The 20,817-nt window shown below is 40.0% G+C and overlaps 1 protein-coding gene across 2 annotated transcripts in view; it reads right to left on the minus strand.

Moving 5' to 3' along the window:
- LOC139814773 (uncharacterized) overlaps nt 1-20,817 on the minus strand; it is a 74,671-nt gene that overhangs the window by 41,581 nt on the left and 12,273 nt on the right. Inside the window, exon 1 of one of the 2 annotated variants that reach the window (XM_071781257.1) lies at nt 4,646-6,634. The exons of the other annotated variant lie outside the window; for it this stretch is intronic. Coding sequence (XP_071637358.1) covers nt 4,646-4,707 — 62 coding nt within the window. The 5' untranslated portion in view covers nt 4,708-6,634. Of the gene's footprint in view, nt 1-4,645; nt 6,635-20,817 lie in introns of those variants that run through there. 2 annotated transcript variants of the gene reach the window in all.

Below are 20,817 nucleotides of genomic sequence, written 5' to 3' on the forward strand. Positions count from 1 at the left end.
TTATTATTCTAGAGTTATATTTTATCTCAGTATGTCATCGATTAATCAACGATCACGCTTCGGATCGAGTGATTAACCTCCTAATTAAACAATGCCTTATACGGCATGCGTCGATATACATAAGAAAACGTAAAGAAAAGTCGACAAATTACTCAAAGAAGATTGGCTGTCGAAGGATTACGCGAGATTCCTCTCTTATGTATGATTTATATCCCAAGCGCCTCTGGTCACCTATTCGATTCATCGCTCTAGCCGTAGGCGTGTTTAGTCGCGCGTCGACTTGGTCGACGACCAAGACGAACCTAAGTAAAACGACCTTGCGCAAACAGCGACGAACGCGCGCTCGGGTTCGACGACCGCTCGGTATAGCTCGCGAGATGCACAACCGGCAGTGCCTTTCTACAGCCTTGACTGCAACCTCCAGCAGCGGCTCCGTCGTCGCCGCTACCAGCCTCGTCACGTGCATCCTGTGACGTGGTCACTATCCCTCTCCGCCGCCGCGACGAGCGCGAACAATGCGCGATGCAACGCGCGAGTTGATAAAATAAGGCGAATTGGCGCTTTTCGCAGAACGAAAACATGTGCCGATTGTGCGTGTGGCCGTGCGGCGTGCACGCGGTCATTATTGCTTTCCTGAACACGCACGGCGCTGACTGGCAGTTTGACCCTTTAATTCTATACGGGTGCGGTATGTGCGCGTCCTGCCACAATGGGAAACTTCGCAGCAACCGGCAAACGTAATAACGCAGCGCAACAATACCGACCGCTTTTGCGCTAATTCGTAACGCATGCACACATCCGTGCATATTGATCCTTTGTTATTTCGTATTATGTTATTTTCCCTGGTGTATCCATGCATCTTTATTTATTAAACTCATATATTCGCGTGAAATATAGAACTGAGTCACTTTTATTGATCATGCTTCATACGCATCAACGTGATTTGACCGCCGCGCCGGCTTGATTATGCTTTATAACTCATGGCATCACGTTTCATTATCCCGATTGAACAACATAATTTGCAACAATGACCTAATCATTAGGGAAGGATTTAACATCTACGTTACGTATCACCCAATTAAATTTTCGTTTAATTAGGAGAAATAATTAGATGTAATTAAACACATACTATACGGAAGAGTATGAAATATACGTATCAAAATTCACGTAACCGTAATCGGGAATCGCGCTTTGCGGAGCCGCGTCGAATGAATCTCAACTTTGTAAATAAAAGTCCGAACTTTCACGCATTAGATACTATTTATATAGATAATGAATTTTACGTTTACAGCGTCGCAATCGTGGCATTCTTCCAAACAAACTTACTTTTATATCCTTTTCGTATCCTATTTTATATATACCCTTCTGCTGAACGAACGTATAACTTGACAATTCATATCATTCGTCTCCGTCAATCTTCGTGAATCGAATATCCCAGAAATTTTTACCGTCACGTCCGATATCGCGCGATGTCAGTACCATCGGAGACAAAGACATCGAATAATATACCTTCGTACTTGGACAAATAAAAATGCTCGCGGTTGCCTATTGAATTTTAACGTTCTTATATATATTTTTTCAAGCTTCGACACTTGGGCACGATTCAAAAGGCGCTGCAAAACGCTTCAATTCGATATGACATGTGAACGACCTCTTTATCTCCGTAAAGCGGCACGAAAATGTGGCCTTAACGGGAGTATTTAGTCGCGAAGCGAAGTGCCTGTCCGCACATGCGAGCGCGTGACGTGGACGGATGTCGGGCTGAATTGCCGCAATGGCTATAACCGGGGCCCGACGCAACGAGTATGCGACCCTTTTCCCCCCGTTCTAAGACAACGGATCCGCGAAATTTACAAATCCTTATTATAAATTCATTTTAAAAAACTTTTTTTACCGCACATGTTTCGTTACCTTACGACAACCAACTAAATTAAATCTCAAATAAATAAATGCATGTATAAAACAGCCGATTTTCGATGATACATTTATATATTAGATTCGAGTAAGTGGAATAAATTTCTATAATCCGATCTTGGAAAAGCTCCACACACGCGCAATACAAAGTTATAAAAGAATTAAATATAGTTCACCACATTTTATCCATGTCAGTTATAATTATCGTTTCATTTCTTTCGCATGAACAAATATCTGTCGGTTGGACTAATGACTAACAGATTTTTTGTTCCCAAGCGATTCTTTGTTACAAATTATCGATAACGAATTTCAAACACCGCTTCAAAGCATTCAAAGAGACATATGTTCATTAGAATTTCTTTTACCAATCTCACATTTCACCTGATAGGGATTTGCTCATTTAATATCTCATGTTTACCTTATGTCATTGAGAGTACGTCTCTAAAATTTGATACTATGATAACGAATGCTATGTAATGCGTTCGTAAATTGCGTCAGCTTTTATGATTCGAATGTATTTTCGTATCAGTATTTCTTCTGTAACTAACAATAAATAAAAAAGATTCGTACGCTGGGTATATCTGAATATTTCAATATTACGCTTCAAATATATACAAAACACGGTTCATCCCTGATTTGGATTGTACGACCGTGTCGTAGATAATAAGATCGCAACAATCAATCCCACTGTGCGACCTTGCCTCTTTTCCACTACCGCGGTATTGCCCGGATTTTTCTAGTTCACTGATCAACCTCAATTCGATGACATTACTGCGCGAATCTATCAGCGAGAATTATTTGATTTCGCGAATCTCGTAAACGAAATCATATCACAGAAAAATTGGGAAGACGCTCGCAGTAATTCCACCTAAAAAATATTTGCTAGCTATTTCTGTGTAGCGGATATATTATTTCAATTGATATCTAACATTACAATGAGCAAGTTAGCGCATTGTAGAATTTTTTAAATTTACTCATGTCAATTTTAATCTCTATATTTTTTGACACCTAATAATATTAAAGTTCTGCATGCAAGTTGTAACGCAAACGTGAATGCGTATTAAGAGCGAGACATATCCATAAACATATTTCACCATATCCATAAACATATTTCACAATCTCCATAAAAATATTCACTGTGCTCATATAGAAACAATGGGTTAAATATCTTCCAACGGAGTGCAGTTTTCGCGCAACTTTCGCGCGAGTAATAAATCGCTTAAGTGTTAACGGAAATATGGCCGAGGGGAACCGGGAAATTTATATGGTGGTCCGGTTAATCCTTTCTTTGTGAATAAACTTATCGTTCCCCCGGAGACCACCGGTAAGTTTTACGTAACCACGCGAAAAAGCAGAGCGGCGCAGCCGCGTTTTATCGAGGCGCGCCAACAAAGAGCGTTTAATAATGTCGACGGGGAATTGAGTGTGTTTTCTCATTCGCATTCTTCCTCGTGCGTTCGCTTCTTTTCTTACTCACCGCTCGTAACATATACGTGCATCGCACGCTGATCTATTCCTTCTCGCGTGAACTCGCACGTGAACACACACGACCACGTGCGTCGTTCACGCAGAAAGTATGATCGAGACACTAGTCACGTTCCGCGAAGGACGAATTCGCGACAAAGCGCATTTTTGCAATCGCTTTTGCTTCAAATCGCTTGGAAAATTATATAAAGTAACAATAAAAATTACATCTACAGAATATACTGAGAGAAATAAAAAGGGCATCAGCGTTTTCGACTAATAAATAAAAGCATTTAATAAAGGAACAACACTGTTGACGTACCATCGTTAATTATTATTCACGCTAATTGTTTGCGTTGCATAAATTTGTGATAAATTATATTATTCACGATAAATTGCTATACAGCTAAACAAATTATATTACCCATTAAAATTGTTCAAATTAATTGCAATATTCACGGGAATTTCACATGTGTTGTTTATCCTAAAATAGAGCTTCGTGTAAAATCAGAAGAAAATGACTTGGCAGTGCACGTTCCTTTCAACGAGTAAACCTCATGCTGGCTAAAAGTAAATATAAACGTTTTCTTGTGCACGATATAGAAGCGAGAAAGCCTATAAGTTGCCTAAACATCAACAATCATCGTGCATTTGTCGTTCTTTGTGAGACGTTGCTTGTTGTAACAATACTGTATGCAATTTTTATCGTGAGACAAAAATTCTACAAAAGTTTTAACAACTCTATCAAAAATCATATATTTACATACTTCCTACATTTGCCTAAAATTTTTTATTCATAGTTGTTTAATATATAACGCGATATCGCGTAAAAGGTCGTAGTTCAAAAGATCAGAACTACAATAAAATAATGAGATATGATATTGAAGAATAGAAAAGAATGAAAGATGATAATAATGATTTACGACGTACATAAATTTATGTACGTCGTAAATCATTAACTTTCATTCTCTTCTATTGCCGTTCTTTTGTTAAATCTTCTATTCACTGATCGAAAATGTTAATACCCTTTTTATTTCTCTCAGTATATTCATGTATATAAGTATAATTTTTATCGTTACATTACAATTTTCCGAGCAATCTGAGGAAAAGCGACCGTAAAAGATACAAGTTATATGACATTTCACGTCAATGCGATCGATCAAAAGCCAGATTTCGATTTTGATTCGAAGCTACCGGATCGAGATTCGCTTCAGGAATCAGGATCAAACGGCACGGGGACGCCGTCGTGAATGCGAGGCATACATACCGAGCGGAATTCTCGCTGGCCAACTGCGATTTCTCGGTGTGGAACGGCGTGCCAAATGTCATGACAGAGCAAGTGGGCGGCGGGCGTCGCTGGGAATGCTCGTCCCGAGTATTATCCTTATCAGCGGTGCGGCCGCCGAACAGCTCGACTAGTCAGCTGATCGCGCGATGCTTCATCGCTTCGGTCAGCGTGCGCATAACGGCCGCAGGAATTTTCCCGTGTATCGCTCGACTGCCCTCCTCCCACGCGATAATCGGCACTTTTTCACTCCGTTAGGGTTCGACTCCGGATGGTCTCTGAAGGGGAATTGAAATCGCCCGCTTCTTCCTGCTGTCACCGATATATTCGCTCGGCTTATCGCCTATCTTCTCTACGACGCGACGGGTTTGGGATTTGTCGGACTTGCCTTTTAGGATAATTCAATGCCGCTTCGCGCAAGCGAACATTCGTAATATCTTTGACGGCTAGCTGGAGGCGTTTAAAATCCTCCTCTAAATTCCGATTCACGATCTTCTACCAAAGGTAAACACACGCTCGGCTCGGAGAGCGCGTCCTCGTTCGCCTCGGAGAGCGGAATTGGGTATCCGGTTCGCGCTGGTCGGCGTGAAGCGGGCCTCTCTTCACGCGCACGTATAACACGAGAGGCGGAGGCCGGTGTGTTGTGGTGGTAACGGTATATCGCGAAGAGGCGTTCGTAGGAGATTTACCGAAGCGAGCAGACGAGGTGCAACGACCGGCTGATCGCGTCCACCGCCACACCGCGACTTGTCTCGTTTCGTGTTGAATATGTGTATGTTTATATGAGGGCACGCGGTATAGCGTTATACGTTATTGAAAATTTCAGCTGCTTGATCCCGGCGCTCATTTATTTTTCATCTCGCGCTGAATGTGCGTTCCCCCGTTCGAGCGCGTCTCTCGACCCGCTCCAAAATTAAGCTAGTTGCCGATTGATCCCCCAGCTACGCGAGGGGTATATCCCAAGCTGCTTAAGCGCGTTATCCTATTCAGCTTGTGATCGTCACTTGAACTCAGCTATCCGCGCAACTAATCCGCTGCGCCAATTTGTCTTGTCTCGGGATGGATATCTATCAGATTGCCCGTTATCCGTCTCGATTTGTTTTGGAGATTAAACGTCTTAATCCAGCTACTTATCCCGATATCTCTTCAATCAAGCTATCCTACTGTAGCTCGCGGTTACGGACTTGCTCGATTGTTTGACCCGTTTTATCTTGATTCTCGTCACTACTGGAATACAGCGTTGAGTATCCTCTATTTAATCCAAGCTCCTCAGTTATAATAGTAAATTTTGTTTCGGATTATAGCCGTTGTTTAGACTTCCCAGTCACAAAACATCCGCACTGATTCACCTCGGGCAGGATTTCGTTAGCGGAGCACAATCGGAGCACACCAGTCGGAGCACGTTTCCTCGGTTTATCCCAGGCTCTTCGATGTCAATACGCAACGCGCTATTTGGAACGCGATTATCGTTTGGATCTCTCGCGATGTCGATGAGCGCAGTGTCTCGTTTCGATTCCCGTGAGATATCCGTTCTGGTCGGGATATCGTGGCACGGTTCGTCTATCCACGTCGCACGAACGTCAACGCGTATCCTCTTGCAATGTTAAGCCTTGCGGTTAGCGCTCTATCTCCTCGTGTCCGTCGACTGGCAATGCGCTGGCCGATGACAGGCGTCGCGGCGGGAGCGTCGAACGTGGTGCGTTGTGTGTCGCGCGTCGGAAACAGCGGAACGTACAAGCAGCGTCGGGCTTTTCACCTGCCGCCGCGGGTCCTCGCTCGCGAACGCTCTCGGAGTAACGATCGCACGAGCGTACGAGAGGAGGAAAAGGGAGAGAAGGAGAACGGGCGGGAGCGGGAGCGGGATCGACCGACCGCAGCCGAAGTGCAGCGAAGAAGGTCTGGATGGATACTGGTATGTATGTACACCGGGTACCACTAGCTCGTGTCGCGCCTGGCAGCCGACTGACTCCGGCGAAAGAGGATGAAGCCGGGCGACGTGGCTCTGACGCCGCCGCCGCCGCGGGGCTTCGCCGCCTTCGTCCCGCCATCGCCGCCACCGCCGCCACCGCCGCCACCGCCATCGCCACCCCCGGATCGCAGCACCGCTCTGTCGCCAATGCCGCGAACCGTATCGGTTCGCCGTGCCTTCAACCCTCGCCGTCATATACCCGTATCCGTATTCTCAACCTGCGGCACGAGGAACACGTGTCGGCAGGATAAAACTACGTGGGTAGGCGATTCGCGAACCGAACGGGGCACGACGTCACGTCGCCGGTATTTCGAGAGATAGTCGATTTTAACCCCGCCCGTCCTAAAATAATCTGCGGATAACGGCTGCGCGCAGAATCTCGTTCCGCAATGTAGCTTAACAATAATGGTCCATTATCCGTGCTAAAAACAAGATACGGAGCACGATGCATGTACTTTAAAGACAGATACAGAACGTAAAAGTTAAAGTTTATAACAAGCGAGTAACACGTCGCGGTTTAATTGTGCAATAATATTGTGTAACGAGCAATTCACATTAAGGACATATCAGGATATATCCACGATATCAATGCATATAAGGCGGTTTACGAGCGCGGACATTAATACGTGATCAAAACTCTCTTCCCGCCCGCTCGGACATGATGATGCAAACATGTTGGGTTTACGGATGCGACAACGACGTCACCGGAATAAGAGAACACCTGTTTGCTCGTACAATAGCGACACTGTCGGCAGCGCGAGCTTTCATACATGCATAGACACGCTGATATACCGCGTCCGCGGTATTTGAATGAAAATAAGTAACACCCGGAGGATGCAAAGTTTGTATAAAATGCAACATCGTTCGTGTCAATGCCACTTCTCGATATTTATTATTCCATTGGAGTTGGACGCAACTTCGCTTCGCGTCCGAGCTCATTGATTAACAATGAATGAGCATTGCTCGGCGCGATGCAACGCGAAGAATTAATATCTAAAGCGTTCTGACGACCATTTCAACATCAGTAAAATTTAATCACAAAGCTATGCAATAAAATATAGATACAATATAAACTTTTTATGTTTTGCGGCTTTCATAACGCGGAATTTATTTTTTTATTTCTCGAAAAAAGAGATACTTGAAATTAAAAGAAATTCAAGTTGATATTTCATAAAATTTGTCGATCTAATTTTCCTGAAAGGTTTCCTTCCAAGCTGAATAGGAATCCTCATATCGCGGTGATTTCGTGAAATAGAAGCTTTTTATAAAAGCACTACGAAGAGCGAAGAGAGATTGAGTAACGTTTAAAAAAATGTAACTGCCACAGATATCGATATTATTTCTATTGAGAGATATCCACTGAAATATCACCGCGCTGTCTCTCTCTAATGGAAGTTCGCCGAAAATTTTCGGCGGATAACGGATATATCGTGACCGCGCAAGATCGCGAGATAAATCAGTGGCAGACGTGAATCTATGACGCAATGCTGTGGAATCCGTCGGGTGTCCGACGTCACGCTATTATTTTCAACCTCACGACCTGCCGAAGCGCCTGACCTATCCCCCCCCCCCCCAGATACACCGAGACATTTCCAAACGGATGGATTACGGATCGATAAGAGGTTGCGGGGGATAGAAAAAAAAGCTCTCCGAGACGATGGAGCTAAAAAAAGGCGAGGCAAAAAAAATCACGGGTAAATTGAGATAAAGGGTAATCGACTGTCTTGCCTGCCTCATAACACACGGGTGCATGAACTGTTATGCATAATAGGCCGCTCCACATCGTAATTAAAGCACTTTCCTACGATCAATTAAGTAATCAATGGATTAGTAAAAACGGCTTGTTAATTCATTTGCGGCGAATCATTACACTCGTGAATTAGAATTCGAGATACCGATGTGCGAAGGAATCGCTTAGCGCTTTAAATATACGGAAAGTAAACGGAGCGTGAAGGCGAGATTGCCACGCGGCGAAGTTAACTCCATAGATCCTCTCAAAGACCTGGAATTCACTGAAATCCTGTTGTACTCATATTCCTTTTTAGTTCCTTGCTTTCTATATACGTTAAATCTCTGTTCGATATAATAAGTTAGATATTTCGTCGTAAATATGTCAATTTTATTTTACGAAATATCGTTGCTTTCTCTCATGTTTCCGTCGAAGCTCGTTGCGCTTCATTTCTCACGCTCTTTGTAAAAATAGAAGGTTATCTCTTCGCGTATCTGCAACACGAATGCAATGCTAATGACTGGTAGTCAGTAATTTATTGAATATATGCATATGGACATTTCTCGAGTAGACCCGAAGTTCCGCGGTAGATTTGCGATAACAAGTGCCGAGTTTCGCGTTCGCGTACACCTAGTATTACTATCCCTCGCCTTAATGTGCGTTCGCCAACTTGCACGGTAGGATGAAGCCATTAATTACGCCAGAACGAGCTTGAGGTTGATGATACGAGTAAACCGACCCAAGACACGATGTTATACGATGTTATAGTATATACAGTTATTTTATGTAGCAAATGCATCATTACGTATTGCTCGCTATCGATATAACAATTATCACGTAGACGTAGAGCGTATTTCAACAAATTGTAAAATTATTGCAGTGCATTGTGAAGAAACATATCCATAATAAATTTCGATTTTTGCTAAATACGAATTCATTAATAAATGGTTTAATTTTTTAAGGAGATTCTTAAAGAAGTACACGCAAGATATCATCGACAATTTTTCGGTGGTGACAAAACTGTCTATGAATCTCTGATTGTGAGTCAAGCGAGTTATTATAGATCGCGACTGTGGTGACATTTTTCTTAGCTACCGGAAGGAAATACATCGGAGAAAAACACAAGCGGGAGACGCGACTGAGTGAGTTAACTCAAAATAAATCCAACACTCATCGTTCTAGTCACATCTACTTGGCAGATCCCTCGTCTTCAGTCCGAGGAAAAGCACACATTTCAACTGAGCGCGCGGGTGAGCGGCTTCAGCGCTAAACTAGTTTCTAGGATACGTTAGTAAAAATATCATATATATTCTAACGAAAATTTCTTGTCGAAACAAAAAAATTTACAGTTTAATAATTAAAAATACTCCCGTTTTATACTCCTTCCTATCTTTTGCGATTAATCGAAATCGCATAATATGATAACCAATTTGTGTTATTTATATAAATATCTAAATTTTTGAACTACTTATATATTAATATTATTAATCCTCCGACATTTATGTTATGAAAATATGTATTACGAGTTGTTCAAAGAATCTACAGATTCTGAGACATCCAATGGATGAAAGACTGCGCAAAAATTCCTGATAGCGATGAACGAAAAGTTCTCTTCGAACGTGGGCGTTTGTTCGATCGAGCTTCATGCGCCGCGTCATGACCGAGATGCACAAGGACGAAACTGCCACTGCAGTTGCAGGCTGCGCGACTATGTATCGTCGAGCGAGCAGCGCAGCGGCAGGAAGTAGTGCGAGTGCATTATGATAATTATCATCCGCTCGCTGGAGCAAAAGCGTGAGGCATCCGATGTTCTATTTGCGCAAGATAAAAAAATATTATTATTCCATTAAGTTCAGTCATTTAAAAAATAATGCTTTTCTTTTTTCGTGTAGGGGAAGCCAGGGAGAAATGTAATGTGGGATGAACGTAACAAACGCGATTACTAAAAAAAAAAGAACATTCATGTATAAATTTGCCTGTTGCTATGTAACATTTTTTGAATGCTCCTCCTACGTCAGTAGCGTTCGAAACTCAATGATAAAAGGTTGTGCGTTTATTGCGTCTGTGCCGTAAAAATAAGGTCAAAGTAAATACTTTGTGTTTTTTTAGGTTCCCAATATTTCATGGAAAACTTAGTTTATTCCCTTATTGTTTATTATTTATCAATAACTATTCCTTTAAGTAGTTTAGTACATGAAAATAATATTTAGACGTCAGTTTTTTTATAAAAATGATTAATTCTGGCAAATATATAAGTCGGGATGAAAGTAACAGTCTGTTATTTTTGTCCCGAAAGTAACCACTGTTATTGGTGTTGATTTATCCATTGATTTATATACAAGGTGTTTCCTAAGTGATGTCAAAAACTCTAGGAAGTAATTCAACCTACAATTATTGTATATACGTATAAGGAATAATGAATCAAGAATATATAGAGCTCAGAAATTTCACACAGATTCAAACTTACATTTGAGTAACATTTTTTTACAATCTAGGAATGACATTCCGAAATTAATTAGGATTATGTATCATCAAATAATACATAGAATAAAAATAAGATGTTTTAAGATGTCGCGTCGAATTTCTGAACCGTATTTCGTGGACTATCCTTTCGTATAAGTCAAGATAAACAAGTTAATGCTTCAGTTATCACTTGCATTTACGCTCTTAATATGGTTCTATCCAAAGTCTGGCTCGTAGCCGAAGCTCGCGGCCACAAAACGATACGAAATGCAACCGCACCGAGTGGCATTCGAGAGCTCTGCGGAATGCATGCAGTTTGTAGCTCGTATAACGCTCATAAAACTGCGAGATGATGGTTAATGCGAATTACTGGATGGTAGTGCGAATTCAACGTAGACCCCAAAATAATCGAATTAAACAAGATATATCGAGGTTTTAATTAATTACTCAAATTTCTCTTAATAGCAATTTCTATATGGACGGGTGCAGTTAAAGTAAATTTAGCGTTCAAGATATACGTCAGTGGTAAGTAAAAAAAGTAAGTGTATCACTTAAAATTTGACCCTTGTGAATTTAACCCTTACTAAATTATGTTCTCCATTCATAACAGGCCAATCGATCAATGAAACACATTCCACGACGACATTGTAATGAATAAAAGATTTACGATATAGCGTAGTATTAGACATGTACATTTTTTCGTACACGTTTATATAATATACTTTTCCGTTCGTTCACAATCTATTTATATATACTTCACACTATATCACATATCTATACTTATACTTCAATTAAAATCGATGCAAGAAGACTAAGAGTATCTCTTATTCATGTGGCACTTCGCCTTGGTTAACATCGGCAGCATGACGTAAAGATATCGGTTTTCCTACTTAGCATAAGAACCGAACGATAAAGCGATGTGTAATGCGCTCACCATTTGACTAACGGCAATAAAATGTACTTCACTGAGACTGCAAGAGTCCTTCGTGATTCCTCCATCTCGCGATTGGAATGATAAAAGCCTTTTACGCGTTCACATGTGTATACGTATAAGATAGATCCGAGAGAAGAATCAACGTTTCCCATTAGTAGCCTCTCTTGGGGATAATAGCCATCGTATTCCATTAATGCGAAAGAACGAGGTAGAAATGTGTACCCAGACCGAAATAGGCCTAAGTAGGTACGCGATGTATTTTGGCGATTGATTGTGATATATAGTTCGTTAATTTAATATACATATATCAGTATCTACATCATTTTACTAAAATTAGAAGTTTTCTTTTTATAACCTCGATGACGTGAACGAAATTAATATTATTTTGAGAACGATATCTCGAGTAATAAATATAATATACAGAAAAATGAAAACAATAGTATAGCAACAAATGTACTTGCTATATCTTGTTTTAGTCGCTGCCCATCTCATGTAGATCTCCATATAATACGGATTTGTATAACACGACAGAAAAATTTTAGTATGTTTGTTTTAAAGTAAAATAGAAAATATATTTTACTGTTTACATCTTTAATATTCATTCTACATTTTTCATTTATTTTTACATCTTTTATAATATATGTGTTTCCATATGTGCATACGTAATCCATATATGTATAATTTATGATTCGTATATAACATAAATTCATATAATACGAAACGCATCCGTGTCTACTACTATATGAAAATCAAACATTTCAACTCATGGACATTCCTAACTGATTCAGAGTCGACGTATAGCTGCCGACCTAAACAAAAATCGTTTTTAACGCGTGTCATCAGAAATGTGAGTTGGAAATAAGAGTTAAAGAATCATCCATCAAAATATTAAGATAACGAAGCTGCAAAGAGACGGAAGAGCGGATCAAGAAGAAAAGTCGCAAAGCGGAAGAACGAACAAAGTCGGACGAGACCGTTCGTGTTATTAAATGAGATCGCGAACCGAGGATTAAAAATACCGGTTCAGAGATAATTCGCGTTCACGCCGTTTCTCTCGTTACATCCGTGAAAGAGTTACGTGCCATTCGGAGCTCGAGAGAAGGAAGCGGAACAGGAGTCGCGAAGCGAATTGTGTCTCCTCGCGATCCGTTTATCTCGCGATATCGCACGTGCTACAAAGTAAGAATTACGCCAGCACCGGCCTAATAATTCTGCTTCTTTTTCGCACGCTCTACCGTTATACGCGATTTTTCAGGGCGCATCAACACGGAGGCTTCCCCGCAGTATCCTTGAACCTTCGACTCAGGCCACTCTCGGCGGCTGTAAATTCTCCAAAAGTCGGAGATACCTGTTCGGTCACGCGAGGTACGGCATGTCGCCGATATTGCTATTGATAGCAGTACCTTTATCCTCGATTATATTTAAACCAACCTCGCCATCATTAATTTCAGTTTATGACAAAAGAGGAATTAATGTAATAAATGATTTGCATCGGTAATCGGATTAGCATCTCATTATTGAGCGAAAAGCACACAATTGATGATGTTTAGTATCTATATTGAAACATATTATGTTTATATAATTATCAAAACTATATCAATAGCATATTTTTAAAGCAATTTTTTAAGTATTAAAACAAATGACACATTAATTTATATCTAGATAGTTTTTATCTTTTTCGAATAATGCAACTTTCCAGTTACGAGATTTTTATAACAATCTTATAATTATAATAATTTAATCAATGTGCATCAATCGTTGCAAAAAAATCGACAACCTTCATTGCTTGCTTACTTTATAATCATTATGACAGATATACGATGTCGCGATATATTGATTTCGTGCTTAATGCAGCATGAACTCTGGACGTGAGATATCTTGACAAGCATCACCGATAATATTATAAGGGACATATCAAGTTTGAAAATTAAATTGCGAATTTCAGACTCGAGACGTGACAGATTCTAGAAATAGGCCACCTCCCAGCGAGACATGTGTGTGGACTCTGAAATTAGACACCCCGTACAAATTGTTTTCATAAGATATCAAGCTCGGCATATACGGTTGACATACGTCGTTTAGCAGACGGTTGTTGCGAGGAAAACGAAGCACCACAGACTGATGTGTATATACAGAAAATTCAAAAATATATTCTAGCTAGAAAAGGAGAAAAAGTTACGAGTTAATGCAGCGGACTAACGTTACTTTTTTTCATAACATTGTCAACTTTGGGATTAAATAAAGAGACGTGAAATATGTCTACAACGTTCAGCGGAAAACTCGACGTAAATGTTTCGCGATGTAACATGTGAAATTTGAATGAACTCGATTAGGACATCGCTGCATTTTTCAAGCGAGCGTAGGAGAGGAGAATTATCCGGCCTAATGAGGCGCCGCTGAGTTAAAATGGCCATAAACACGCGTCACACGTCGTCGGTTTAAAAGCAAGGTAAAACGTAAAACGCACACGCACCAGAAGCGTGCATCGCACGCGTTTTCCCATCATGCGGACGCCTACAAAGCTTTAGGAATGGAGATCCCCTCGCATTCCGGGCGCTGAGTCACCCCGTAGATCCCACACGACGATCTCGCCACGAGAGGATCTGAAGCGTATGGCCATTGTCGTGGTCGAGTTGAGTTAAAACTCGATTAAAAGTGCGTTCGGTCTGTGAACTTTGCGCGCGTATAACAACGATACGATGGAAGGTAAACGACACATTGATCCAACGCTTCTGCGAAATTCAATGTGCGACGCGACCACAAATGTTTGTGCCTCACGATTTCGACATAATTTCAGACGGATATCATAACACCGTAATTAGACCGTGTAACATAATATGGAAATGACGTTCAGTGGCTATCGGGTTGCAGTATGATATAACATCGTATTCAAATTTGCACTTACGCATTTGTGCTGAATTTCACGGGCCGTAAATTTCGGTATTCCGTATCTCGTCGCGAGCGGCTTGAAAATTAGAAATATGTCCGCGAACAATATGAGCAACCATATCTTGCACGGAGTCGGACGTCAGTCTCTCATAAATTATTACTATTGTAGTGTTGTAATTGAGAGCAAGCGTGGCGTAGCAGACAGCGCACTGGTCTGCTAAACCAAAGAACTCAGGTTCGAATCCAGTCCTGGTAAAACCAAAATAAATAAATTGTATCGCTTGTCTCTCCTCCTCGACGGAATGGCAGCCCGTCAGGAGTATCCCTTGCCTAGAAACCCCCTCTACCATGCCGTTCGGATTCGGCGTTAAAGCGGGGAGCACACACTTCTGGACAACGCATAATGCGTAAGCATAAAAAAATTGATTGGTCTATTTCCTTATGCACATGTGTATGGACCAATCAATTTTCTTATGCTTACGCATTATGCGTTGTGCAGAAGTGTGTGCTTAAAACTATAGGTCGCATGTGCTTTTGTACAACCTGCGTGCGCACCATAAGCACATGACTTTGGGAGAGGCCTAAGTCCGACTCGGACTGTTGCGCCATTGAATTGAATTGAGTGTTGTAATTAAGATGGCCTGTGGAACACATCCGGCTCAAAGTATCATAAATCTTTATTTAAAAAAAGAAAAGATAATTCATACGTTTGTATTACGTTCACTTATATCCATTAGTGCTACCAATATAGATTAACTTTAATCTCGGTTTAATTTACTTTTTATCTTTTTCTAATTCTTAAAACTAGAAAAGAATAAAAAGTAAGTTAAACCGAGATTAAAAGTTAATCTGCATTGAAATGGACATTAATATTCTCACGTCATTTCGGCGATATTACAAATGCAATGACATTTACAAATCGATATACTGTCCGCATTTCCTGTTGTTATACGCTATAGATAGGCGTTGTATCGTTGTATTACACAACGATGCACAAATAGTCACGGAGCAAGTTTTCGTAAGATAGCATTGTTCTCGGACCAGATATCGATTAGGTATACAAAAAACGTGGAAGGAACTTGTTTACGAGCAATGAAAGTCGCCGAGATGACTTTGCGATCCTTACATTCGCAAATTTTCAGATAAATTACGCGTTCTACGAAAAATGTTTAAAATCCTATTTCAAGCGGGAGACATTTTCTCCAACAATTATAGTGTCCTACGTTTTAGAAATGTACAAATCAATGTTAAATTCATTATACGGTTAAAAATATCTGTATCTGGAAAGAGAGTGAAAGAATCTGCCTTTCGTGTGTCTTTTTCTGTCGCTACAAGCGGCGAAACGGGACGCATCGATCCGAGAATCCGCGCGTTTCGAAGTAACGCGAGAATTTATCGAGCTCTGAGAAACGTCCCTGGAAAATTGTCACTCAGCCGTACGAAAATAAGATCGTGTCATTAATTCGAGAATCGCATCGTGTTCTTTTCGCTTCGTTCGCCATAAGATAAAAATATATCTGGCGCCGAAGAAATTCGTACACGTACGTAACTCAACGCATATAAAACATGTTGCAACAAATTATTTATAGTATTAGTCTTACATAACGTATGTCCCAGTTTATATAAAGGTAACGCAGTTATTAATATAACTCTGTTCGCAGAAATATAGTTTTACGGCAAGTTTTATATATTTTTATTATTTTCTTTCTTTTTAATACCTACGGACGTACTGTACATCTTTCCATTTCTATCATACTTTTTCTCCGTATGTTATTTAAAGGTATCGGTTTCTCTCTCGGCAAGTTCCCTCTTTATTACTGTATCTTTTTAGCATATATTCCTTTTATTATTACTTTTATTAGATTTTTAGTTATTTTACTCAGAAAGATTTTTTGCTGTATTTATAACACAGCTCGTAGAAGTAGATGCATAATTTACTGCGCTCCACCTACGTAAATAACGAGACGTTCTTTCATTTAAAAACATTTCACTGTCTCTAAAAAAATTTTTATAAAAGGGACCGTGCTGTCGCAAAAATCAATATTTTCTAACTAACAAGTTCAAGGGAAAAACATCGCTATTTGCATTAAAAACTCCAAACATAAATCAACACATTTATTTCTCAACAATAACCATAACTCAGCTTTACCTTCAGTTATGCACAAATACCAAAAAATGGAATAGCAAGTTGACAAAAGTCGTGGTAATAACGCGTGACGAAATTAATTTTCGAGATAACAGAACAGAGTAGTCTTCGTAAATAACTGTAAGCCTATAAATTTCGGTTATACGGCTCTCCTCTTCGGCTCGATGGAAACACTCGCAATTAAGTTGGCTCGCAATTCTTCTAATAATTCCCCAAATCGATTGTACCAAAGGCAGTCTAAATTTTTCCTGATGTTTCTCTTCTCTATGAAAGCAAAGCTATCCAAAGCTATCTAAACGTTCTCTTCTAGTGACCGAACAACGAGCAACACTCTGCACTTCCCCAAATAAGTCGGATAATTTCACGAATTCATATTATATAGGAGCTGCCGCCCACGAGAAGACCCGCAGTTCGAGATTGATCCATCTTATGATGACGTAGAAGAAGACCAGCCGATTGATCGTGCACACGACTTCGAAGAGATCGTGCTCCGTGGGTATACCGTACAGGAGATCGCGAAGAACCGGCTCGTCGGCGAGGAAGCTCTTGCAGGATCGCTCGGGTTCGATCTCGCGATCAATTGTTTTACCTCCCGCTACGGAACATTTCCGCTGGACAGTCTTTAGATCCGCGTCATCGCCGTCTCTCCATCTCTCGATCGCGCGCAAGATGGAATACGCCTCGCCCATGATCGGCCCCGCGTCGATCGCTCAGAGAAAAAACGATCGTCGGCGTCGTCGCGTACTTACACGGGGCTGACTAACGACTGATCACCACTCGTTCTCGATGCTTCCAGATGGTATTCTGGCAAGCCGGATTAACTTCTCGCGCTATTGCAACTTTCGGTTACCTAACTTGGCGTCGTCATCGGTCAAATGTGCTCCGTCTTGCAATTGCGAAATTCGCGACTGCAACGCGTGCTCGTGGACAAACGACCCATAGACACATATTATACGTGACGTAAAACTGTCATTAGATATCAAGCAATCATATTTGAAGTTTTAAGAAATCGCGACTTTCTAAAGGAAGTACAAAGGGGAACAGATTTAGAGAAATAAAATTAGATCCTACGTTATTTTGCACCACAGAAATTACTGCACGATTTATGATTTTAATCTAAAGAAACCGTCATGTTTCGAAGAAACGGAAATTGTAGTTGTGAGATACAAATTTTCGCGATTCGTGCTCAAACGAGATTTGACGCGATCAAGAATTTTTCAATAAAATTCTTGCTAAGAAAGACCAAAAGTTTCTCTTCAAGAAAAATATTTCTCGTGTCGTTACTTTTAGGAATAATCGCAGCCCTTTCTCGAGACAAGCTTAGAGGCGAGCTCGGGAAGCGAGTGCATGGTCTGGGCCGTTGACACCGTCGGTTTCTATAAATAAAAGGGCAACCTACACTGCATTCTAGAATCTGGAAGCTACGAAAATATCGAGAATGTCGGTTCAAGCGTAATATCGTCCGAGTTGTTTGAAGTAGCTAGGGTCAAAGGTGGAGCGCGTTAAACCAAAGGAGGCCTGAATCAAAGGAGGCCTTTATTAAGGCTTTATTGCTTTATTGCGAAATATATTATCTCATATTTCTGTAGATACTATACGTTATATCATATGATAAATATATTATATTTTGGGATCTTTGGGAAAAAATTTATAAAGAATATCTCGTTTTTATCCGTTTCATAATTTGTAGATTTTATATTTCTTTGTCAGGAAGGAAAGTGAAAAAGGTGCAAGTACTCTACAACGAGAGCAATTAAGCAATTAGCATATTCAGAAGAGCGCTGTTAGATAAAGTTTCCTTATGTTTTCAGCTACCTGAAAAGTCTGCTTTGAAAGTTATCTTAGGAAAATGTTGCTCGACAAGAAAACCAGCGCAATTTCGAGGACAAAAACGAATGTGCGAAGTCACTTGGAGACACTCTCTTCAATGAGACAATTTTACAATATATACGACGCTAAAATCTCAACGCTGATGCACAAAGATGTTCAATATAATGATGCTGACTATATTTTATGATGTTAGAAACGAAATAATAAAATATGTTTCTTTCTTTATTTTTATATTCTCGAAAAAAACAAAGTTTAATTTACGAAATTGTTAATTTAATAAAGCTTAATATATAAAACGTGCAGAAAAAATGTATAAATGTCAGAAAATAACGTAAATAATAGCAATCGGATTAATTAATTTTGATCCAAAATATTATATTTGGTTATTAATAACAACGATTACCGTTAAATATACACGTATAATTGATAGAACATATTATTGTAATAGATATTAATTTATGTTAGTAATTTTGCTAAATGTAACGTTATACTTTCTATTAATATCAGCCCGCACAATATATCTATTATAAAAAAAATCAATTATCTTTTAAGCTGATAAATCATGTTCAATTCAAAAGCGAGCTTCTTTCCGACGACAACTGCGTTAAAAATGCGACTTGATTTCCTATACAACTTATATTGTAAATTGCATTTTGCAGTCTGCCAAGAAAGATCGGAATAAGAATCAGAAAAATATTCAAACTAGAGGAGCTTCTCGATAGTCGCGAATTCTATTACGAGCTATAATGCTATTGCGACGTTTCCGAGAAAATTGATCAAGGAAAAGCAAGGTAAAGGACGCAGCTGCTGAGTTAATGTACTTTCCATTCGTTTCTTTATGACAGCGAGCAATAAAGAACGTAAATCGGATCTTCATTGCACCTGCTTTTGATATGAGATTCACGCGAGAAAGCTGTATTTTGAATTATTTATATATATATGTATCATATGCAATAAAATAAAATAAAATCAATACAATTTTATCATCTTTAATCAGGTCTGTCTCCTAGCTTCTAATCCAATTTCCTTTCACTATATTATTATAACTGTTTCGGAATGTATATAGTTGCCGGAAGTATCCTGTCTCAGAAATATTTCTCACGCGTATCTCTCCCAACGTAAAATAATTCCGTGGATGTGTTATCACACGTGCGAGTTCGCGAGAGAATCAATCCTCGATCGAGTGACGGTGCCGCGAATAATATCAAAGCGTCTATCGCGACGAGCAGACGGAGATCGCTATAACCCGTCAGGATCCACCTCGTTGCTGCTCGCATCACTTTCCAATAGGAAAACGGAGGTTGTGGAACTCGCTTCCTTGTTCGTCACCTATAGGTACACGAAGAGACTGCGAATGAGGGAGGGAAAATGCAGCGTGAGTGTAATGCGAATGGAAGCGAAGAGATGAGCGAGAGGAAGGCGACGAATGGATGAAGAGCGTGTGTGAGAGAGTGAGAAAGTGAGAGAGAGAAAAAGGGGGGGAGAAAGGGAGGGAGAGACGGAGAGAGAAGAACGTGTATGTATGTGTGCGTCAGGAGAAGAGAGAGATGCAGAATGCCTGGCTGCTGCGGATCGATAGAACGGAGCTGCGTGATAGTCGACTTTCTACACGGAGAATCGATATAGATGCCGGGAAAATCGCTGTGAATGAGACACACAGTCTGCCTCATGATGAAGGCAGCCGGAGGAAATTGCTAATATGCAAGCTATCCGCGATCTGACTTCCATCACAGTCTGTCAGTCAGATTCCTTAACGAACCGCCGTGCTCTATATCACTATATTTTGCGAGATAACACGAGTGTTTAGAATGGCAAACAAAGGACGCAACACCAAGATCGAGAGCAAGCGTTTAATTTATTCACGTTCAGTTCACAATAAAACAATGCCAATTGTGATATCTGTAAAAACGTCATTCTATTTCCAAACTTTTGATATAATAATATAATTGAAAGAATTCTTTATGAAGTATCAATAAATAATAATCTCTTTTTTTTTTTAACTCTTTAACTCTTGAACTCTGAAGAGGAAAATCAGATTTCTGTTAATTATATCAAAACTTTGAAAAAGCTACTTCTAATTTTATAGAAGTTCAATTATAATAACGATTTATCCGACATAGATAAAACTTTAAAGATTTTTATAAATTAAATTCTTTTCAATTTCAAGTTAAATTGTAATCAAATATTTATTTAA

The sequence above is a fragment of the Temnothorax longispinosus genome, chromosome 6 (assembly GCF_030848805.1).
Source record: "Temnothorax longispinosus isolate EJ_2023e chromosome 6, Tlon_JGU_v1, whole genome shotgun sequence".
Classification (NCBI taxonomy): domain Eukaryota; kingdom Metazoa; phylum Arthropoda; class Insecta; order Hymenoptera; family Formicidae; genus Temnothorax; species Temnothorax longispinosus.